At 36.0% G+C, this 20,699-nt stretch overlaps 1 protein-coding gene across 4 annotated transcripts in view; it reads left to right on the forward strand.

The window, feature by feature from the left end:
• The first annotated feature begins 734 nt into the window (after positions 1-734).
• The window catches only part of ate1 (arginyltransferase 1), an 81,688-nt gene continuing 61,723 nt past the window's right edge, over positions 735-20,699 (forward strand). For 2 of the 4 annotated variants that reach the window (XM_084093767.1, XM_084093768.1), the window contains exons 1-5: positions 3,311-3,456; positions 7,965-8,028; positions 8,646-8,708; positions 9,227-9,342; positions 11,006-11,191. In XM_084093767.1, coding sequence (XP_083949893.1) covers positions 3,357-3,456; positions 7,965-8,028; positions 8,646-8,708; positions 9,227-9,342; positions 11,006-11,191 — 529 coding nt within the window. In that variant the 5' untranslated portion in view covers positions 3,311-3,356. Of the gene's footprint in view, positions 1,127-3,310; positions 3,457-7,964; positions 8,029-8,645; positions 8,709-9,226; positions 9,343-11,005; positions 11,192-20,699 lie in introns of those variants that run through there. The other 2 variants (XM_084093770.1, XM_084093769.1) reach the window with 2 other exon arrangements.

Below are 20,699 nucleotides of genomic sequence, written 5' to 3' on the forward strand. Positions count from 1 at the left end.
TCCTGTTGTTTACGTTCGGTTGGTGTTCGTTTTTAGTCGGATTTGCTCGGAATTGTTCGGTTACATTCGTTCTTTTTAAATGGCGTTGTCACCTGGTGGCAGTTGATACGCACAAAATATACCACCCAAAAATTGTTTGGAATTTATTGTTAAAGTTATAAATACTGAAAGAAACATCTCTTTCAACACGTATTCAATGCACTTTTTTTTTTTTCAATTTAAAGAACTTCATGATTAAGATTAACTTCTGATTATGTTTACATATAACATTGCTAAAGCATTAATCACAAAACAAGTAATGACAAGAAAAATGAATGTACAACATTACAACAATAAAATAGGAAGGGATAGTTCACCAAAAAAATAAAAATGTTGTCATTACTCATTCACCCTCAAATTGTTCCAAACCTGTACGAGTTCCTTCTGTTAAACACAAAAGAAGATATTTTGAAGAATGTTGGTAACCAGACAATTGCTGGTTCCCAGTGACTTCCATTGTAGGAATAAACTACTATGGAAGTCAATGGGTGCCGTCGACTGCTTACCAACATTCTTCAAAATATCTTCTTTTGTGTTCAACAGAAGAAAGAAACTCATGCAGGTTTGGAACAACTTGAGGGTGAGTAAATTATGACAACATTTTTGGTTGAACTATCCATTTAATAAACAATATTTGTGAATAAAGTTGTTATTCTGCCCACAACGGGGCATGTACTGCCATCTAGTGGCCGACTATGTAAACGTTTGAATCCTTCGAACATGTTCTTATTTCAGCATGGCAGCTGTCGTATCTTGCCATTTCCGTCCTTTATGAATATTTCGTTTTTATTTAGATAATTTTGGTTTAATTTATAACACACAAAAGTGAACCAAACTTCACATTAGCTTACATGTAGCCTGATGTTTTGAAATGCACCATCACCGGCTGCACATAAACAAATGACCACCGTTTTTGGATAGGGGGATTTTTACAGTATACATTTTTATTACTACAGACTCAAAAGTTTTGCATGGCACACACTTTAAAGGATCCCTTGGGAAATGTACACCATAGTGGAGCTCAGAGGAGTCAGTTGTGGATATCGCTGTGGCTACTGTAGGAATGCAGGAGGTAAAGCTTCATACGGTAAGTGAAGTTTGCATTATTTTGGATAAGGGAAGTATTTGCACAAAACAAACAAATTATTACAACACACAATAACCTTCACACTTTCGTGTACAGTGCGAATTGTTTTTGTGGAAATGAACAAAGCAAGTTGCACCATTTTGTAAGGTAAGCAGCTTTCAAAACGATAGTTTTATTAAATAATAAATATTTTATTGCTTCCTTCCGTGCCTGTAGGGCTCTTATACCACTACAGGAAATGTGCGGTGAATCTGTGCTGTACTTCCGGGTCAAAAAACGCTCGAATCCTACTATGGTGAATGTTTTGTTCCCCTTTACGTTGTTTGCTTATTTTGGCAAGCCGTTTTAACCTTTATTCATTCCCAGGCTATTCTTGATATCAACAATTGAATTTCCACTAGTAAAAATGTGAATTATTGATGTCAACAATGACATATTCACTCGCAGAAATACGAATTCTTGATATTAAGAATACATTTCAACTAGTAAAAACTGTAATTCTTGATATCTGTATTTGTATTTCACTAGTTAATGTCACCATATGCTGCCATTCAAATTCTATTGTTGATATCATTGATTTCTTAGGTCCTACTAGTTGAAATTCCAATTTCACGTAGGCTATCAGAAATACAATTCTTACTAGTAAAAATTATAATTGTATACATCAATACTTACTTTGTTACCTGTGCAAATGTCTGTTCTTGATATCAACGATTGAATTTGAATGGCAGCCTATGGTGACATTTAACTAGATAAAATAGGCTACAATTACAGATTTCAAGAATTATAGTTTTTACTGAAATTTAATTATCGATATCACAGGGTTGCCAACTTTTGAGTTTAGCTCGGAGTGAGACTTCTCCAAGGGGGGGGGGGGGGGGGGGTATTTATATTTCAAGGGGGGGGGGGGGGGGGGGGGGTATTCCAACCCAATTTTTTTGGGGTATTTTTATTTAAAGGAATTAATTATAAAAGCGATTTAAGGGAATAAAGAAAAAAAAGCTTATTGTATTAGTGAAATAATTGTAACTATTTGCAAATAACATTTTATTTTTAATTATGCATGCATTCTCTCTAAATGAATCAAAGAAATTATAGCATATTTTCAATTCAAAAAGGCTAAATTTAGTAAATAAATAAAAAAAAGTTTAGTAATTCGCCGGATACTGTCGGTAGTTGAACATTTCTATTGTAAAACAGTCAAATATTAAATGTTTTCCACTTACATTTTGCCAGGCATTCGTTCACTTCTTTAATCATTCTGACATTGAAGAGCTAGACCGCTGAACTTTTAGTCATCCAAACACCAAACAGAGCGGTGCGTAATGGAGCGCATCAGAACAGCATCAAGAATATCAAATACATTGCAGTGAATCTTTTATTTGCATCTTAAGTTTATAGGCAATAATAATGACTGGTTTGCGAAATTGTAGAACTCGGTGAGCTCGCGCAAAACACATCTTCAGGACAGCGACTCATTTAAACGCGTCTGATTGGCCAATGCGTTCAACAGACATGTCAGTGATTGGCTACAATGCTCAACGCTGCCGTACGCCGTGCGTGCGCTACAGTTTCTGTCTCGCATGCGTGCTCGCTCTAGATTCCGGGAGATTTTAACTAATTTGCGCCATAAATAGTGGTCCATCCAGTAGTTAAGAGCCTGAATTGTTTATAGTAATTCTGAAATTTAGTGCACACGAGTGAAAAAAAATACAGCACAGAAGAATGTCTAATTTAGCGTGAGATTTCTTTGTTAAGCGTGAGAGCGTGAGATTGAGGCTGAATGCGTGACTGTCACGCCAGATGCGTGAGAGTTGGCAACCCTGATATCAAGAATTTGTATTTCTGCGAGTCATTGTTGATATCAAGAATTTACATTAAAAAAAAAATGTAATTCCTGATATCAAAACATGCCATTGTTACTAGTAGAAATATAATCCCTGATATCAAGAATTATTATGTTAACTAGTGAAAATTTAATTGTTGCTATTCATATCCTGGGAATGAATGAAAGTGAAAACGGCTTGCCATAGTTTGCTTGCCTTTTTGGGACCTCCAGTCACGGTAACCTCATTCATATGAATAATTGCTCACCTACTAACGGCGGTTTTTCAGAAAATCAGACCAATCAGACAGCGCGCCGGACGAACGTCATGCAGCGTAATTAATATTCATGAACCTGCCCTTACCAATAGTAGGGTTCGTTAATCGTACCTGGGCGAGCGTGGAAATGGCAGCGGGTGGATCTTACAGTATAGTGGAGTATTTTGGGGGAGATGACGGCTATCGCTGCGGTTACTGTAAACATGAAAATGGCAATTTCTCACACGGTGAGTGAGCATTACTCTGTCACTAATGGTTTGTGGTCAATATTTCAGTGAATCGACAGAACGTTTGATGGAAGCTTGGTTGGACCACTCTGTTTTGATTAGCGATGACTGTTTCGACAAGCGATGACTGTTTCATGAACTGGTTTGTCAAATGTTTAAACGCTTTATTAATATTATAGTATTAATTATGTAACGTTAGATCCAAATGAGTTGCTTCATTGCCAAGTCAATTATAAACTGTAAGATCTCATAATCTTTGTTTGTGGTGGATCTGTCAGCCAAATGTTCTCTGCCATTGACATGTCAGTTTTAAAGTGAGTTTTAAATTTTTAAAAACAGAGAAGATTGAAATCATTTCCTGATGTGAGGGAATAGCAGAGGCCTGTTCATCTTTGTCCACCCCTGTCTGGACCTTAAAGTGATTTACTCCTATGTGCCATTCTTGTTTTTGTAATAAGTTTTACAGTTCAGATCTTTACAAAAAGAGTGTTCTGGATTCTAACTGTTTATTCATATTATAATAACGCGAAGTCTAATAAATAGGCTAAAGTGTCTATGTTGTGTAATCAAGGCAGTCAGATACAGGGTCACTGAGTTTATAAAATAATACATTTACTCTACTATTTACTGTATATCAGGGGGTGTCACAGATCATATATGAGGGGCCCTAAAGCTTGAAAGGCATCTATATATTTTCTATTCATTATATTATTTACTAATTTTAAGATTATAATTTATATTTGTTTTAATCTTATTTAATCCTATTTTATTAATTAAGTAGCCTAATAATTATTAATATTTTACATTTATTTTTTATTTTTTTTGCACTTAGACCTTCTAGCACTTTCTTTTATTACAGTTAGATATAGAAGTCTGCTCTCAATTTTAGAAAATGTATCATAGTTTTTATAGTTCATGGTTCCCATCATCCTGGAAAATGGTCCAGGGAATTGCCAAAGATTGATGGCCAATGGTTTATTATATTTACTGGAGAATTCACATCGAAATGTTTTTTGATTTACCTTTATGATGATGATGATGATGACAAATGGTGCTAAAAGTGGTGACACAAGCAGATCAACAAGGATTGTGAGGAAGCGGTGTTGTAATAGCGGTAGTAATAGTGGTGCTAAAGATAATCTGATCCTAATCTGCCCTATGCTATATAATGTGGAAGCCATTAGGACTTGAAAGTTCAGAGACGGGTTTGTTTACTTTGATTTAGCAGATATTATCCTAAGCAATATGCTTCATTACCTAGGGCTCTGCGTAATACCTCAGTAACTCTTGATATCTCCATCTTTCACTGATTTATAGGCCGTCATCACACTTTTATAGTCTAGCCATGCAAGAGAATAGAGTTTAATTGATTGCTTTCACTTTCAAGTATAAAGTAAGGACCCGAACCTTTCAAAGTCAACATGAAATTCTGTTTGCAACACATTTTACTTTTATGATGTGACGCATTTCCTGTCTAAACTTGATATTCAATGAGAAATAATGTTGGACAGGACTCTGATTTAGTAATTGCAAATTAATTTGGGAAAATTGGTTGTTACCAGAATGGAGCTGAGGCGTTGAAATATACTAGAGAGCTTGATGATGTCGGTTGAAAAGTAAAACAACTTTCATAGGTGAAGAAAGTTAATATAAAACTATATGAAGATTAACTCTTTTTTTTTTAGTAATGTGCATCATGCACAATACTGTAAGTCCACGATAATGCATTAAGAAAGTGACTGGGGTCATTTTTGGTTTCATCTTGACTCTTCAGTTCCATTTTATCTCTTATTTGGAAGTTGAATTGTGCACATAACTTTTCTTTGCGAAGTACTTACTTATCAATTAACATAAATATCAGCACTAGTACAAATCCAGGAACAGCGGGTGCTGCGTGACTCTGAACTATCTCCAGGTGAATGACTTGTCATAAACTTTTGACTTTATAACTCTCTATCAAATTTATGCAAAGAGATTGCATCATACCAGGCTAATGCTTAACCCAAAGGTGACATTATGTGCCATGACCTAATGCCTGAACCCCTTGTGAGTGTTATAATAAGAAACACACCTTCATAGTTTCCTTTTAATTGTTTTACTGTGTTGTGGTGCAGACTGGGCCTGAACTGTTTGGTTTTTTTACGCCTTTTCAATCTTTTCAGGGCTTGTTACCTGTTTTTTTATCTGCCTCAAACCTAATCAGTGTCTATTGTGTTGTGTTCTGAAAAACCCGCCCCGTATGGGCTAGATTAATGGATAAGTCCGGTAAAAGCAAACCTCTTGTCTCTGTTGTTGCGGTGATCTGACCTGATGTTGCTTAATGGATCTTTCTGGACTGTGTTGTGTTCTGTGCTATTGAATCGTTTTTTTTGTTTGTTTGTGCTCTGAAAACAATCGGCTTGGCCCGTAGACCTTAACAATGAGTGCCTGCTTTTCCTGGCCTGAATTCTGGAAGTTTTTTAAATTATAATTATTTTGTTCAATTTATATTTACATTAGGGTTTTTTGAGCGAATCTTTTTTTTCCTCTTAGTGTTTTAACTTGAGCCAGCTCCAAAATCAGTCCCAATTCCCAACATTAAAATGGATTAAAATCAAATCAAATCAAATCAAATCAAATTAATCCTTTATGTCTCACTGGCCCACCAGTGGGCCCACAGCCATTACATATTTAAAACAGTAATTAATCTTATACTAAACCTAAATCTTGACAAACTATATATCATTTGAAAGTTGATTTTCAAAATAAATTACAGAGGAGCCGTAATTTATCAATTTGGAACAATATTATTTTCATACTCCTAAGGCGTGTTCAGACCTTTATTTTGAAATAGCGATGAACATGAAAAATCATGAAAAAATGGTAGAAACCTCAGTTTGTTTTAATGCCAAGAGTCCAAAAGATAACATCCATTCAATTTCTTTTAGAAAAAAAAGGTCTGAAAATGTTTTAAATTTAAAGAAGAAAAAAATTATAGATTCACCATTTGTGATGTGGCAGCGAACTACATGTGTTTGCGAATGTGTTTATTAGAGGTTGAATTCATATCAAAATCTGCCAAACTTCCCATACTTCTAGGATAGTAGTTCCCATACTACAACATAGGATGTCTACTTCATAAATTGTATGAAAATTGTGGAAATATATGGTTCAGATCACTCAAACCACATATGGAAACGGAGGTGCCCTTATTTGGGCAGTAATGGGCTGGATCCCAAATGGCACACTTCATGTGGACTCGCGGTCTCGTGGCCTTAAATTGCGCGTGCTCGCCAAGTGTACGAGTCCGTAGGGTGTCGTGTCCCATTCTGCATTTCAGCGCTCAGAAGTGTGCTCGCGAGCGCCGCCTTTATGCCCTTCTATGCCCCAGTTTTATAGAAAATATATATTTTATATAAAATATGAATAATTACATTTTTTACATTGTACATTTTCATAATCTCAAACTTCTATAACTTTTTTTTCTTTCACTTTCTTAATATATTTCACTTCTACAAAAATCTGCCAAATGTCTTCTTTAAAACAAGACCAATCTTACGTCTGGATATTCTAAAGCATACTTGAATTACAACCATTTTAGTTCGGAATGTGCATTTTCATGTCTATTAAAAAAAAAAAAAAATCCCCACCTTTCTTATATGAATAAATCATGCTCTTAAAAAGGAAAGCGCTAGATTATGGAAAAGATTAGTTCTGGCAAAAGTAATGCAAAAATTAAATAACATAATAAATATCAGATGATGTACTGATATCATACATTGTTATTGAAAGGCTAAGACTGTGTTATTGCTTAAAGTATTTATGGAGATTCTGAACATGAATTTTACTGGCTATATAAATCAGATGATTGTACACTGACGTTCTTCTTTGGCAGATTAAAGGAGCATTAGCACCCCTTGTTTCAGTCCCAAAATCTACCAACAACCTAATCACTCATTTCTGTTTTGAAATATTTTTTTTTGTCAGCTTTGATTAAATATTATGTAAAAGATGTTCTAGCCTATTTCACATTTATATATGAGACATCCTGCCCTCTTGTTATTAATATTGGTATTACCATTTCGCATTGAGAAATGTTTATTGTTCACTCATTTTTATTTGTGTATATGTGTCATTGTTTAAATGTTTTGTCGGTATTGTGTGGTTTTAATCTTTGTTTTTAGTCCACAAGAGGTGTTTGTATTCTCCTCAGTGTTTGTGTTGATTGGATTATGGCTCAATCTAGACAAAGAGACATCTTAACCCCACAGCCAAAAAACTGCAAGAATTCTCAAAGCTTTGAGGACAGATGTCCTATACGTGTCCCTGTGTGGGAGCTTAATTCTCCATGACGTCAAAGGAAACTTTTTCCCTTCCTGAACTGTGTGTCCATTTGAGGCTCACTGTGAACACAAGGCTATAAGGATCATATGTCCTCCTGTTCTCATGTTCATGCATGTCTTTATTTAAGAGGTTTAATTGATAAGTTTGTGTTGTGTATGATCTAAATATTGATGTTCTCTCTCTAGGCATGTGGTCCCATACTATGACAGTGCAGGACTACCAAGATCTCATCGACAGAGGCTGGAGAAGGTCCTGATATCTACTATTGTCTGACCTCTGAACTGTTAAATTCCTAATAATGAGTGTTTCATAATTCAATCTTCTGACTTGACTTTAAATCATGTGCTGCATGATTGGGATTTCTTGCGTAATGTCTTAGCAGGAAACACTTTTACACATTAACAGGATGCATTAGTCTGGGCAGTTTAATGAGCTTAACACAGTGACAGATTCAGAGATACTCCCTGAGCTCACACACTTCTTTGAACAAGACAAATGGTTCAATTCAACATGAAACCACATTTTAATCTGGATATATTTGGCAAGAAAACTGTACATTTATTCATTTTGCAGACACTTACAAAGTGAGTGAGTTACAAATGTGGAAAATCACAAGTAGAGTCAGCAATATTCATAGTAAACAATGCCAGGTTTAGTAAAGAAAATAAATATAATTTATTTAAAATGCATGAGCATACATTTTAAATAAATGATATCATTTATTTAAACATGAATTTTTAACCACGATTTTATTATAATTGGTTTAATGAATAATCATTGGCTTATTGATGTATGGCTAAATTTAAATTTTATAATATTTAAATTGATCTCCCCTTTGTTCTTTTCCTGTTTTTTGTTTTTCTTAGAAGTGGCAAATATGTTTACAAGCCTATTATGAATAAGACGTGCTGCCCACAGTACACCATCAGGTAAAAGCTTGCTTGTGTATATAGGATACTTTGTGATAAATTAAAATGAATATCTTATAGTTAAATTTGACTATTGGGTGATCTTCTTAAATGTGTATAAAGGTGCGGTCACACTACACTTTTCATTCCGTTGACTTCCATTCTTACGCATGCAAATGCATCAGACCGTAAAACACAAACTCATGCACAGTTTTGCGTTTCGCTGCGTCCAAAGTTGGGTGAACTCTGACTTCACGTGAAGACGTGTTAGCAGTAAAAGATCGATGCTTCACAGAGTGACCTCCATTTTTACATTTTGAATGTATTACTATTTGTTATATGTTTAATTCATGTTTATAAAGTCATATCATGACTATTGCAGTGCCTGAGGAAATTTCGCATGCTCAAAGTCTAGTGTGACCGCGGCTTAATTTCCTGGAAACAAATTGTGTGTTTGATCTTTCTGTATACATTAATGTGTTGAATGAATGAGGCATTTATATAGAACTTTACTAGTTGTTGTGCTTACTGTTTGGCAGGTGCCATGCCTTGAACTTCCATCCGTCGAAGACTCACAAAAAGACCTTGAAGAGAGTGAACAAGTTTCTCTCCAAAGGAGAGATGCCAGTGGAGCGGTGTGATGAGGGACATGAAGGTGAGTGAGTGAGCGAGTGCCACTTACTAGATTATTTGGCTGCTGGTCGTGATCAGTCATGATTGGTATCATGAAGCTGGATGCTATGTTAAATGTTTATTTTATCTGTGTTTTGTTAAATAACTTGAAAACCTCTTCATTACATCCGAACATGAAAATAACATGAGGGTGTGGTGCCACAAATCGAAGAGGCCAATTTAAACACATCATTTACTTTTTAACTTGCGGGCTGGCTCATAAATTATAGCCTTTTGATTACATTCATTATTTATATTTAGTTATGAATTTTCTCCGATATGGAGATTCTTTTTTCAAATGACAGAAACCACCATTTCAGCATTGAAAACAGATTCAAAATGAACACATGAGAATATTTAATAATTTATGATATGAAAACATCTACCTGCAGTACATATGCATTATATTTATAATGAAACATGTTAATAAATGAGAAATGCCACTTAATGAATTGTGAAGATTAACATTTCTGAGTGACACAAACATTTGGAATATAAAATGGACAGTTTGAAATGATTTACAAAAATTCTATTAAAATGTCTCTTATTTTCACAATGTTGTTTAATATACATTGGCACAAAATCATATCTGAATATATCCGACTCGATATATAGCCCAGTCCGAAGAGTTGCATCCCCAAGGCATGTTTTCTACAGGTATAGCCTCTGTCTGTTTCTTATATCTTGATGTCTGGTCTGATTTAATATGCCATCCCAGATGTTTTAGAAGAAATCAAAAGCCGTCTAAAGCCCATCTCGTCCATACTTCAGAGGACAGTGGCTATAGCTGCAGGAAAAACCCAGTCGTTTTTGTCAGGTGCGCTTTGTGCTGTTGGCCAGACATTAACCAGACTCCCCTCCTGTCACCCAGGCATCATGTGTTATCCCTCCCATATTTTGCTATTTTCTTCTCTTTTTCTACATGTCTTGTGTTTCTTGTGCTCAATTTGTTTGTGTGGTGTTGGGCATGACACATTTTCTTAGTGTTTATGAACTAAAATTGTGTTTGCAAGTACAAGATCCATTTCATACCATTTAGACATAAATTTATAGCTTGACTGAGGGTGTTTAATTGTACGTTAGTTCACCGAAAAATGAAAATTCTGTCATTAATTACTCACCCTCATGTCATTTCAAACCCGTAAGAGTTTCGTTCATCTTCAGAACACAAATGAAGATCTTTTTGATGAAATCTGAGCGCTTTCTGTCCCTCCATTGACAGCTACGCAACTGAAAGGCAGTAAAAACATCATTAAAGTAATCCATGTGACTCCAGTAGTTTAATCTCAATTTTATGATGAATGAAGATGATGAATAAAAAGACTTACGGGTTTGAAATGACATGAGGATGAGTCATTTTTGTTTAATTTTTGGGTGAACTATCCCTTTAATGCACCTATTCCCAATTGTGGTTTTCTTTTCAAATGATTTGGGCTGCGTTTCCCAAAAGCATTGTAAGCGTAAGTAGATCGTAGAGTCCTTTGGTGCAGTTGGTTTACAACTTAGGCTCACAATGCTTTTGGGAAACGTGGCCCTGCATAATTTGATAGTTCCAAGTAGAAGTGTGATTTGAGTGAATCCCTGTAGTAGACGGGATCACATTATCCATGATGGTCATCTTAAATTTAAATGTGTTGACTCTTTAGGAGAGCCCATGAACTCTGTGCATGAAGAAGATGTGCGACCCCCTCCTGAAGATCCACTGAAAATAGACCACGGTGAAATACAAGACATCACCACCAGCCTAGACACTGAGTCCTCCAACTCAACGCCCAGAGAAGACGCAGCGCCTGCTTCAGCAGAGAAAACCTCAAATGTTATGGCCAAGCCAGGTCAGTCTCTACACTCATTTAAGTCTCAAATAACACAGTTACAGTTCTTGGTTCTTTTCGTCCAAAGTAGCGATTGATTGATTGATTGATTGATTGTTTCAGTCAGCCAGCAAGTGATTCAGGCTTATAAATCTTTTTGACCATTTCATTAAAAAGAATTGGTTCATTTATCCTTGAATTGGTCTTACACCGGTCTTGCTGAATGTTTGCTGTTGTGTGCAACCAGTGAGGGCTTTGCGGTAGAAAGATGTGATGTCTTTATAGTGTCTTTGTATAATGCCTTTCCAATCACATTTAGTTCACTAATTTTTTTAGCGATTACTACAAAAACGATTCCTTTGGCCTTGTTGTTGAAGAATCAGTTGCAGTGCAGCACTGGAAATATTGTACAGCTGCTGCTGGACGACCCAGGGGGCGGAGCCTCATGAGCTCGTGCTCAGTCTCTCAGGACAATTTCATCTCATGGAATGATGATAATATCAGAAACTCTCAGTAACGGTGTTCATTTCGAGTCGGACAATAATGCCTACAGAGTCAGAGTGCAGTATAGAGATGGAACAGGTATAGTTTAGTAGTTTAATTACGGTTATTATAACGTATTTGTCATCTGCTTGTATGTATCCATTATTAAGAGCCTACAAGTCTGCTGTTTCGGACCATGTCCGAATGATGATCAAACATATACTGATGAGTTTAATAAAGTTTATTGTACATCACACAAAAGATGAAGCGTCAGTTTTACTTCAGAAAATCACCGTAAGAGCTGAGTAAACACAGTAAGTTATAAGAAGTGCGCAAGTAAATAAACGAATTTCGGTAGAGTTGAGGGAGCATTCCTGTGGGCGGAGGTTAGTCAAAAAACTGTTCTACTGACGTCATTAAAGAAGGAAGTAGAGGGATGTAGTCCAAACGGGCCGTTCGATGTGGGCGACTTCTGTTAAATAAAATATCTCGCTTGGCATTGAACTTTGAGCTTTATAATTTTACAGATATTATTTATGCTCTAACAGCAACATTACACACTAACTAAAGTTTGAAACATGGGATCACGAAGAACGGGACCTTTAAGACTTTGATACTTCAACAATTAAGGCTTGACAATATTCGAAAGCCTAGTCACTTTTCCAGTTGTTTGTGGTTTATTGGATGTTTTTTTTTAAATTTTAGTTATTTTTGGAACTTGGCATAACTAGTAAAATGCATATTCATTGTAAAATTGCTCATTTTGTTTCAATATTTTATGAATTCACATTACTTTTCCAGGTCTTGAATTCACACTTTTAAAATTAGGCTTCCACATATATCCACATTTTTCAAGACCATCGGAACCCTGGTTCTTCAAAGAGAGCTGAACACCTGTTAACAGGGCTGATTTAAAATACAATTTTAGTTGTTTTAGCTTATTTTAATGCTTTTGTCTCATCCTAAATGACAATTTAAAATTCCCTGGTTGGGAACCACTGCATTAAGGGAACCTAATGTTATTAAAATCATCTGGGTCCAAAAATAAAACTAGTTTGGAATAAGAGTGTCTGATAAATGACTACTAGTAAGTAAGGATAAGTGTCTGATAAATGACTACTAGCAAGTAAGGATAAGTGTCTGATAAATGACTACTAGTAAGTAAGGATAAGTGTCTGATAAATGACTACTAGCAAGTAAGGATAAGTGTCTGATAAATGACTACTAGTAAGTAAGGATAAGTGTCTGATAAATGACTACTAGTAAGTAAGGATAAGTGTCTAGTAAGTAAGGATAAGTGTCTGATAAATGACTACTAGTAAGTAAGCATAAGTGTCTGATAAATGACTACTAGTAAGTAATGATAAGTGTCTAGTAAGTAAGGATAAGTGTCTGATAAATGACTACTAGTAAGTAAGCATAAGTGTCTGATAAATGACTACTAGTAAGTAAGGATAAGTGTCTAGTAAGTAAGGATAAGTGTCTGATAAATGACTACTAGTAAGTAAGCATAAGTGTCTGATAAATGACTACTAGTAAGCAAGGATAAGTGTCTGATAAATGACTACTAGTAATTAAGCATAAGTGTCTGATAAATGACTACTAGTAAGTAAGGATAAGTGTCTGATAAATGACTACTAGTAAGTAAGCATAAGTGTCTGATAAATGACTACTAGTAAGTAAGCATAAGTGTCTGATAAATGACTACTAGTAAGTAAGGATAAGTGTCTGATAAATGACTACTTAGTAAGTAAGCATAAGTGTCTGATAAATGACTACTAGTAAGTAAGGATAAGTGTCTGATAAATGACTACTAGTAAGTAAGCATAAGTGTCTGATAAATGACTACTAGTAAGTAAGGATAAGTGTGATAAATGACTACTAGTAAGTAAGGATAAGTGTCTGATAAATGACTACTAGTAAGTAAGCATAAGTGTCTGATAAATGACTACTAGTAAGTAAGGATAAGTGTGATAAATAACTACTAGTAAGTAAGGATAAGTGTCTGATAAATGACTACTAGTAAGTAAGGATAAGTGTCTAGTAAGTAAGGATAAGTGTCTGATAACTACTAGTAAGTAAGGATAAGTGTCTGATAAATGACTACTAGTAAGTAAGGATAAGTGTTTAGTAAGTAAGGTTAAGTGTCTAGTAAATAAGGATAAGTGTCTGATAAATGACTACTAGTAAGTAAGGATAAGTGTCTGATAAATGACTACTAGTAAGTAAGGATAAGTGTTTAGTAAGTAAGGTTAAGTGTCTAGTAAATAAGGATAAGTGTCTGATAAATGACTACTAGTAAGTAAGGATAAGTGTCTGATAAATGACTACTAGTAAGTAAGGATAAGTGTCTGATAAAAATGACTACTAGTAAGTAAGGTTAAGTGTCTAGTAAATAAGGATAAGTGTCTGATAAATGACTACTAGTAAGTAAGCATAAGTGTCTGATAAAAATGACTACTAGTAAGTAAGGATAAGTGTCTAGTAAGTAAGGAGAAGTGTCTGATAAATGACTACTAGTAAGTAAGCATAAGTGTCTAGTAAGTAAGGAGAAGTGTCTGATAAATGACTACTAGTAAGTAAGCATAAGTGTCTGATAAATGACTACTAGTAAGTAAGGATAAGTGTGATAAATGACTACTAGTAAGTAAGGATAAGTGTCTGATAAATGACTACTAGTAAGTAAGGATAAGTGTCTAGTAAGTAAGGATAAGTGTCTGATAACTACTAGTAAGTAAGGTTAAGTGTCTAGTAAATAAGGATAAGTGTCTGATAAATGACTACTAGTAAGTAAGGATAAGTGTCTGATAAATGACTACTAGTAAGTAAGCATACGTGTCTGATAAAAATGACTACTAGTAAGAAAGGATAAGTGTCTGATAAATGACTACTAGTAAGTAAGCATAAGTGTCTGATAAAAATGACTACTAGTAAGTAAGGATAAGTGTCTGATAAATGACTACTAGTAAGTAAGCATACGTGTCTGATAAAAATGACTACTAGTAAGTAAGGATAAGTGTCTGATAAATGACTACTAGTAAGTAAGCATAAGTGTCTGATAAAAATGACTACTAGTAAGTAAGGATAAGTGTCTGATAACTACTAGTAAGTAAGGTTAAGTGTCTAGTAAGTAAGGATAAGTGTCTGATAAATGACTACTAGTAAGTAAGGATAAGTGTCTGATAAATGACTACTAGTAAGTAAGCATAAGTGTCTGATAAAAATGACTACTAGTAAGTAAGGATAAGTGTCTAGTAAGTAAGGGTAAGTGTCTGATAAATGACTACTAGTAAGTAAGGATAAGTGTTTGATAAATGACTACTAGTAAGTAAGGATAAGTGTCTGATAAAAATGACTACTAGTAAGTAAGGATAAGTGTCTAGTAAGTAAGGAGAAGTGTCTGATAAATGACTACTAGTAAGTAAGCATAAGTGTCTGATAAAAATGACTACTAGTAAGTAAGGATAAGTGTCTAGTAAGTAAGGGTAAGTGTCTGATAAATGACTACTAGTAAGTAAGGATAAGTGTCTGATAAATGACTACTAGTAAGTAAGGATAAGTGTCTGATAAAAATGACTACTAGTAAGTAAGGATAAGTGTCTAGTAAGTAAGGAGAAGTGTCTGATAAATGACTACTAGTAAGTAAGCATAAGTGTCTGATAAAAATGACTACTAGTAAGTAAGGATAAGTGTCTGATAAATGACTACTAGTAAGTAAGCATACGTGTCTGATAAAAATGACTACTAGTAAGTAAGGATAAGTGTCTGATAAATGACTACTAGTAAGTAAGCATAAGTGTCTGATAAAAATGACTACTAGTAAGTAAGGATAAGTGTCTGATAACTACTAGTAAGTAAGGTTAAGTGTCTAGTAAGTAAGGATAAGTGTCTGATAAATGACTACTAGTAAGTAAGGATAAGTGTCTGATAAATGACTACTAGTAAGTAAGCATAAGTGTCTGATAAAAATGACTACTAGTAAGTAAGGATAAGTGTCTAGTAAGTAAGGGTAAGTGTCTGATAAATGACTACTAGTAAGTAAGGATAAGTGTTTGATAAATGACTACTAGTAAGTAAGGATAAGTGTCTGATAAAAATGACTACTAGTAAGTAAGGATAAGTGTCTAGTAAGTAAGGAGAAGTGTCTGATAAATGACTACTAGTAAGTAAGCATAAGTGTCTGATAAAAATGACTACTAGTAAGTAAGGATAAGTGTCTAGTAAGTAAGGGTAAGTGTCTGATAAATGACTACTAGTAAGTAAGGATAAGTGTCTGATAAATGACTACTAGTAAGTAAGGATAAGTGTCTGATAAAAATGACTACTAGTAAGTAAGGATAAGTGTCTAGTAAGTAAGGAGAAGTGTCTGATAAATGACTACTAGTAAGTAAGCATAAGTGTCTGATAAAAATGACTACTAGTAAGTAAGGATAAGTGTCTAGTAAGTAAGGGTAAGTGTCTGATAAATGACTACTAGTAAGTAAGGGTAAGTGTCTGATAAATGACTACTAGTAAGTAAGGATAAGTGTCTGATAAATGACTACTTGCCTTGCCTCTAGAAACTTAGAATAGCAGAACAAGGGATTCCACTGAGGATCAATAGAGGGCAGCATATGTCAAGAAATAAATGTGGCGCCTCCCTTGGGATATAAACTTTTTTCACATCATCTGTGTAAAATGATACCGATAGTATTCCTGCAAGTGTCACTTCCTGTGTTAAACGATTTCACCATCTTATCCTTTAGTTAAATGTGAAAAAATGTAATCTACTAGCTTTCCTCCGAGGGTGAAGTGCTGTGAGCCAAAACGAATAATAAATTCCCTGTAGGCTTGAGGCACGAGGACCATACATCTTTGAATATGAATTTTAGCCAAATTAAAAGTCCCATTCATCTACAAGCCCCTGGATTGAGCACCCCCACAGAACAGTCCGGAAATGGGAAGGATTTATAGAGGCTCCCAAAAGGAGGAGAGAACTCTCGCTCTCTCCATCTCCAAACGGAAACCACCTGGTGACAAATTTATTGCTGCTTGCTTTATGACCATCTTTACGTCTGAGTTATGTCTGTTGTTAGCGTTGACACAGACGGAGCTAAATGACTGATTCCTCACAGGAGGTTAATGCTCCGGTTATAAACAACAGAATCTGTAAATGGTCTCTCTGGATATTTGAACTGAATGAAGTGAAGCGAGTACACGTGAACAGCCTTAGAACTTCACTCATAATTCATGTTAATGAGAAACTAAGAAAGAACAATTAAAACTAGATTTGTTGTGATCCGAGCAGTTTCTAAGGTGTTGAGTGGTTGCACTAATAGACCAGGAATGTGTATTATGAAAGTACATTTTGATTTCATGCCGACTAAGTGGTTGAGCGTTGTGTGTTTTGGTGTTGACTGTGGCAGTAAAGGCTGGTCCAGTTAGTAAAAGTGTTTCTCTTCCCCACGCCCAACTGTTCTTCTTTCCATATGTTTTCCTTTCATAAAGGAGTGTGCCAGCTCTAATTCATCCAGCCCTGAGTCATCCCCGCACAGCAAATATACCTTACACTGTCCCCTCAGGGAGTCTGCATAAGTGTGTGTGTGTGTGTTTCTGCAGGAGTAGTACATACATCTGAAGGAATGCGTCTGTGAGTTGCTGCATGTACATGTGTGCGCAACTGTATATGTGTGTCCATGAGTCCTCAAGGAAAGGCAGTTCTGGACTTTTTACGAACTGTTAACTGCTAGAGAGGGAGAATGTGTCTTCCGCAGGAACAGATCTGTCAGAGTTTATCTCTCCCTTGCACTCAACGGCCCGCTTGCAACACCACGTGTTTATTTGCTAAAGGTCTATCAGACCTCAGTACAATCCGGTCAATGTTTTCAAACGTGGTAATATTCAGTGTTTATTTATTTATTTATTTATCTTTAAAACGGTCCCAGCCAGAGGAAAATGAGTTCTCAGAGTTAGGCTAGATCTTGGTTCCTCCTTTGGTTTGATCTTAAAGGAATGATCGATCATTTACGCACCATCATGTCTGTAAACCTATATGCATTTCTGGCCTCTGTGGAGCACAAAAGAAGATATTTTGAAAAGTGTTTGTGTGTGTTTTTTGTTTTTTTTTGTCCATACAGTGAATGCAAAAATAATATGTTGTGTGGACCACAAGCATTTTTCAAGATATCTTTTGTGTTCCACAGAAGAAAATAAGTCATATACATTATTTCAGAATTTTTTGGGTGAACTATCCCTTTAAGAAGATTTTCTTTTCTTTAGTTGCCTAGCTTGCTGGAGATTGTCTTTGTCTTTTTTTTTTTTTTTGTAAAGCTGGTTTTGGAATAGAATGTCTTTTGAAAAGTGCTGTACTAATATTTTTAAGTGAGTTGAATTGCATTTACGTCATTAACATAACACTGTCGTAACCGGGCGGAAAGTGATAAAGTGACAAGTGATTAAAACCATCACTTCTATGTTGATCCTAAGCAGCTGTATTGCTTTCAAACCAATTGTGAATTGTCCTGGGGCCATGAACCCCCGTCAGCCGTGTTGAGGGGTTTTCTTGGTGTGTGTGCTTGAGTAGTGTGATGATGAATTCATACAATACTCTACTGTATTATAACCAAACAGCACCACACCGGCTCCTATCCGCTCAGGATAGTTCAGTTAAACAGTGCAAGTAACAGAACGCAGGCTGTCTTCGACCTGGATCCGGCCCAGCATCTGCTCTAGCTCTTGTTCATGTTTACTCTAGTTTGGAAGAAAGCCATTCAACATCTCTATCATCCCTGTGCCGTATTTACAACCCTGGCCGGAAACATTCCCTCCTCTAAGTCAACTGGAGGTATTAACAGGAAAAGAGGGAAGAATGAGTGTTAAGAAAGGGCTAATTGTCTCGATGACTCTGGCTCTTTGTCGGAGGAAGTCACAGAGCAGCGCTCGGAGGTCCTGAAGGAGGTCCCGCGTCTCATGCGAAGCGTGTAAAGGCCAGATTTATTTGAGGAAAGTGTAAATAGTCTGTTATCAATGTGCTTTTTAAAGCCGATCCAAATTTGTGATTTGTATTGCAAGTGTAACTAACAAGTTGTATCCGGTTAATGCTGCACTTCTAAAACAGTTTTTTTATAGCCTAAAATTAAAGTGAATTATGGGTGGATCCCTTGAAACTTATCCAGAATATGTCCAAGTCAAATTTCACTCCATTTTTGTTTAGGACTTTCTATATCGATCTATCAATCTATCGATTTTTTTGTATTGTGACATTTTAACATCAATTAAGCTTATCGATCTAGCTATATATCTCTATATCTGTATCTCTATAGACAATTAAGCAAATTTTCCTGTCCTTTCTAAATAAAGGCAAAAAAGGCCAAAAATATAACTTAAGAAAAATCATTCTAATATGCTGATTTGCTGCTCTAAAAACATTTATTATTATAAATGGTGAAAAAAGCTGTGCTACTTCATATTTTCGTTGATAGAAATAGAAAGTTCAAAAGAACAGCATTTATTTGCAATAGAAATCTTTTGTAACGTTATTAATGTATTTACTGTTTTGATCGGTTTAATGCATCTTTACTGAATAAAAGTATTAATTTCTTCCAAAGAAAACTTACTTCATGACTTTAATTATGTCTTGTGGCCTTGATGCAGCAATGCAACAAATCATAATGGTATATAAATAGGCATCCTTTTTTATGCAGTATATAATTCCTTATTTTAATGAATTTTTATTTGATTTATACACTCCTGACAGGTTTTGTGAGATGCGCTCTCTCTCTCTCTCTCTCTCTCTCTCTTTCTTTCTTTCTTTCTTTCTTTCTTTCTTTCTTTCTTTCTTTCTTTCTTTCTTTTTCTTTCTTTCTTTCTCTCTCTCTCTCTCTCTCTCTCTCTCTCTTTCTCTCTTTCTCTCTTTCTCTCTTCTCTCTCTCTCTCTCTCTCTCTCTCTCTCTCTCTCTCTCTCTCTCTCTCTCTCTCTCTCTCTCTCTCTCACCGGGTTGAAAGGGTTTGATGGCAGGCTGACGCTCGTTGACGGCTGGCACAGGGACAGGCAGGAAATGGCCCTGCTTTCCTTATTGCTCCAAACAGGATGTCGGCGTGTAAACTGTTGACATGGGATGCCGGGAGCACTCCGAGGGACTGGCCCCGGTCCAGAGAGATTGAGGGGGGGCTCGAGAGAAAGAGAGGGAGTGAGCGGGTTATTGTACTGTATACACAGATGTATACGGCCAAAGATTAATATACATTATCACACATAAACTGTTTTAGATTGCTCAGTCCAACAAATGGTTCTTGACCAGTAGGGCAGGATGTGAACCATTTCATTTTGCAATTACAAACACTTCTTGTGTCAAATATGTGTGTCTGTTTTCATAATTGCCAGTTAATCAGCCCAGAGTCGCTTAGAGGCCAGAGTATCACAGAGACTTTGGCAAATGCGTTATAATCTCCAGCCAAGCATCCTAAAATCAAATGAGCAAGTGTTGCGCCAGCAAACACCTCTTCAATTATCCTCGGAAATGTAATTATAGCTAGAAATGCCTCAGAATTATGAACATTTTTAGGTGAAATAAGGTGATTGAGTGGTTGACCGTTGTCAGAGATAAACTGCACTGCAAGTTCATGACTGGAGTGTGTGTCCGAGTGTTATCTTAGCATTACACCATTACTGTACACCATAAAGCTCACTCTCTAATCTTTTCTCAGTAGTAAATGGATGGCTGACTGCCAGGGCTGCTGTTGCACACTCTGAAACCGTGACTGATGCAATGACCCTGTCCGCCCCCCCCTTTCCTGACCAGCCCTGCCTGTCATTCCCAATCTGGGATTACCACCTCCTTCAGTTTCCTTTAGGGAAAATGAACAACCATCTTGACACTTTCATTTAAACGTGCGAGTGGTCTGAACAATCCTCGCAAAAGCAGCGGGTGTCAACAAACAGAGCCCATGTTGTTTTACAGCTGCGATGAAGTCATGATGTCAGAGAGCGCAAATGACTTCCATCTAAACGGGAGGACTCGGCCCTGCGTTTACTAATGCTAACTGGACGACTCATTGGAGCGCACAC

The sequence above is a fragment of the Abramis brama genome (genome assembly GCF_963993115.1).
Source record: "Abramis brama genome assembly, chromosome: 19".
Taxonomy (NCBI): domain Eukaryota; kingdom Metazoa; phylum Chordata; class Actinopteri; order Cypriniformes; family Leuciscidae; genus Abramis; species Abramis brama.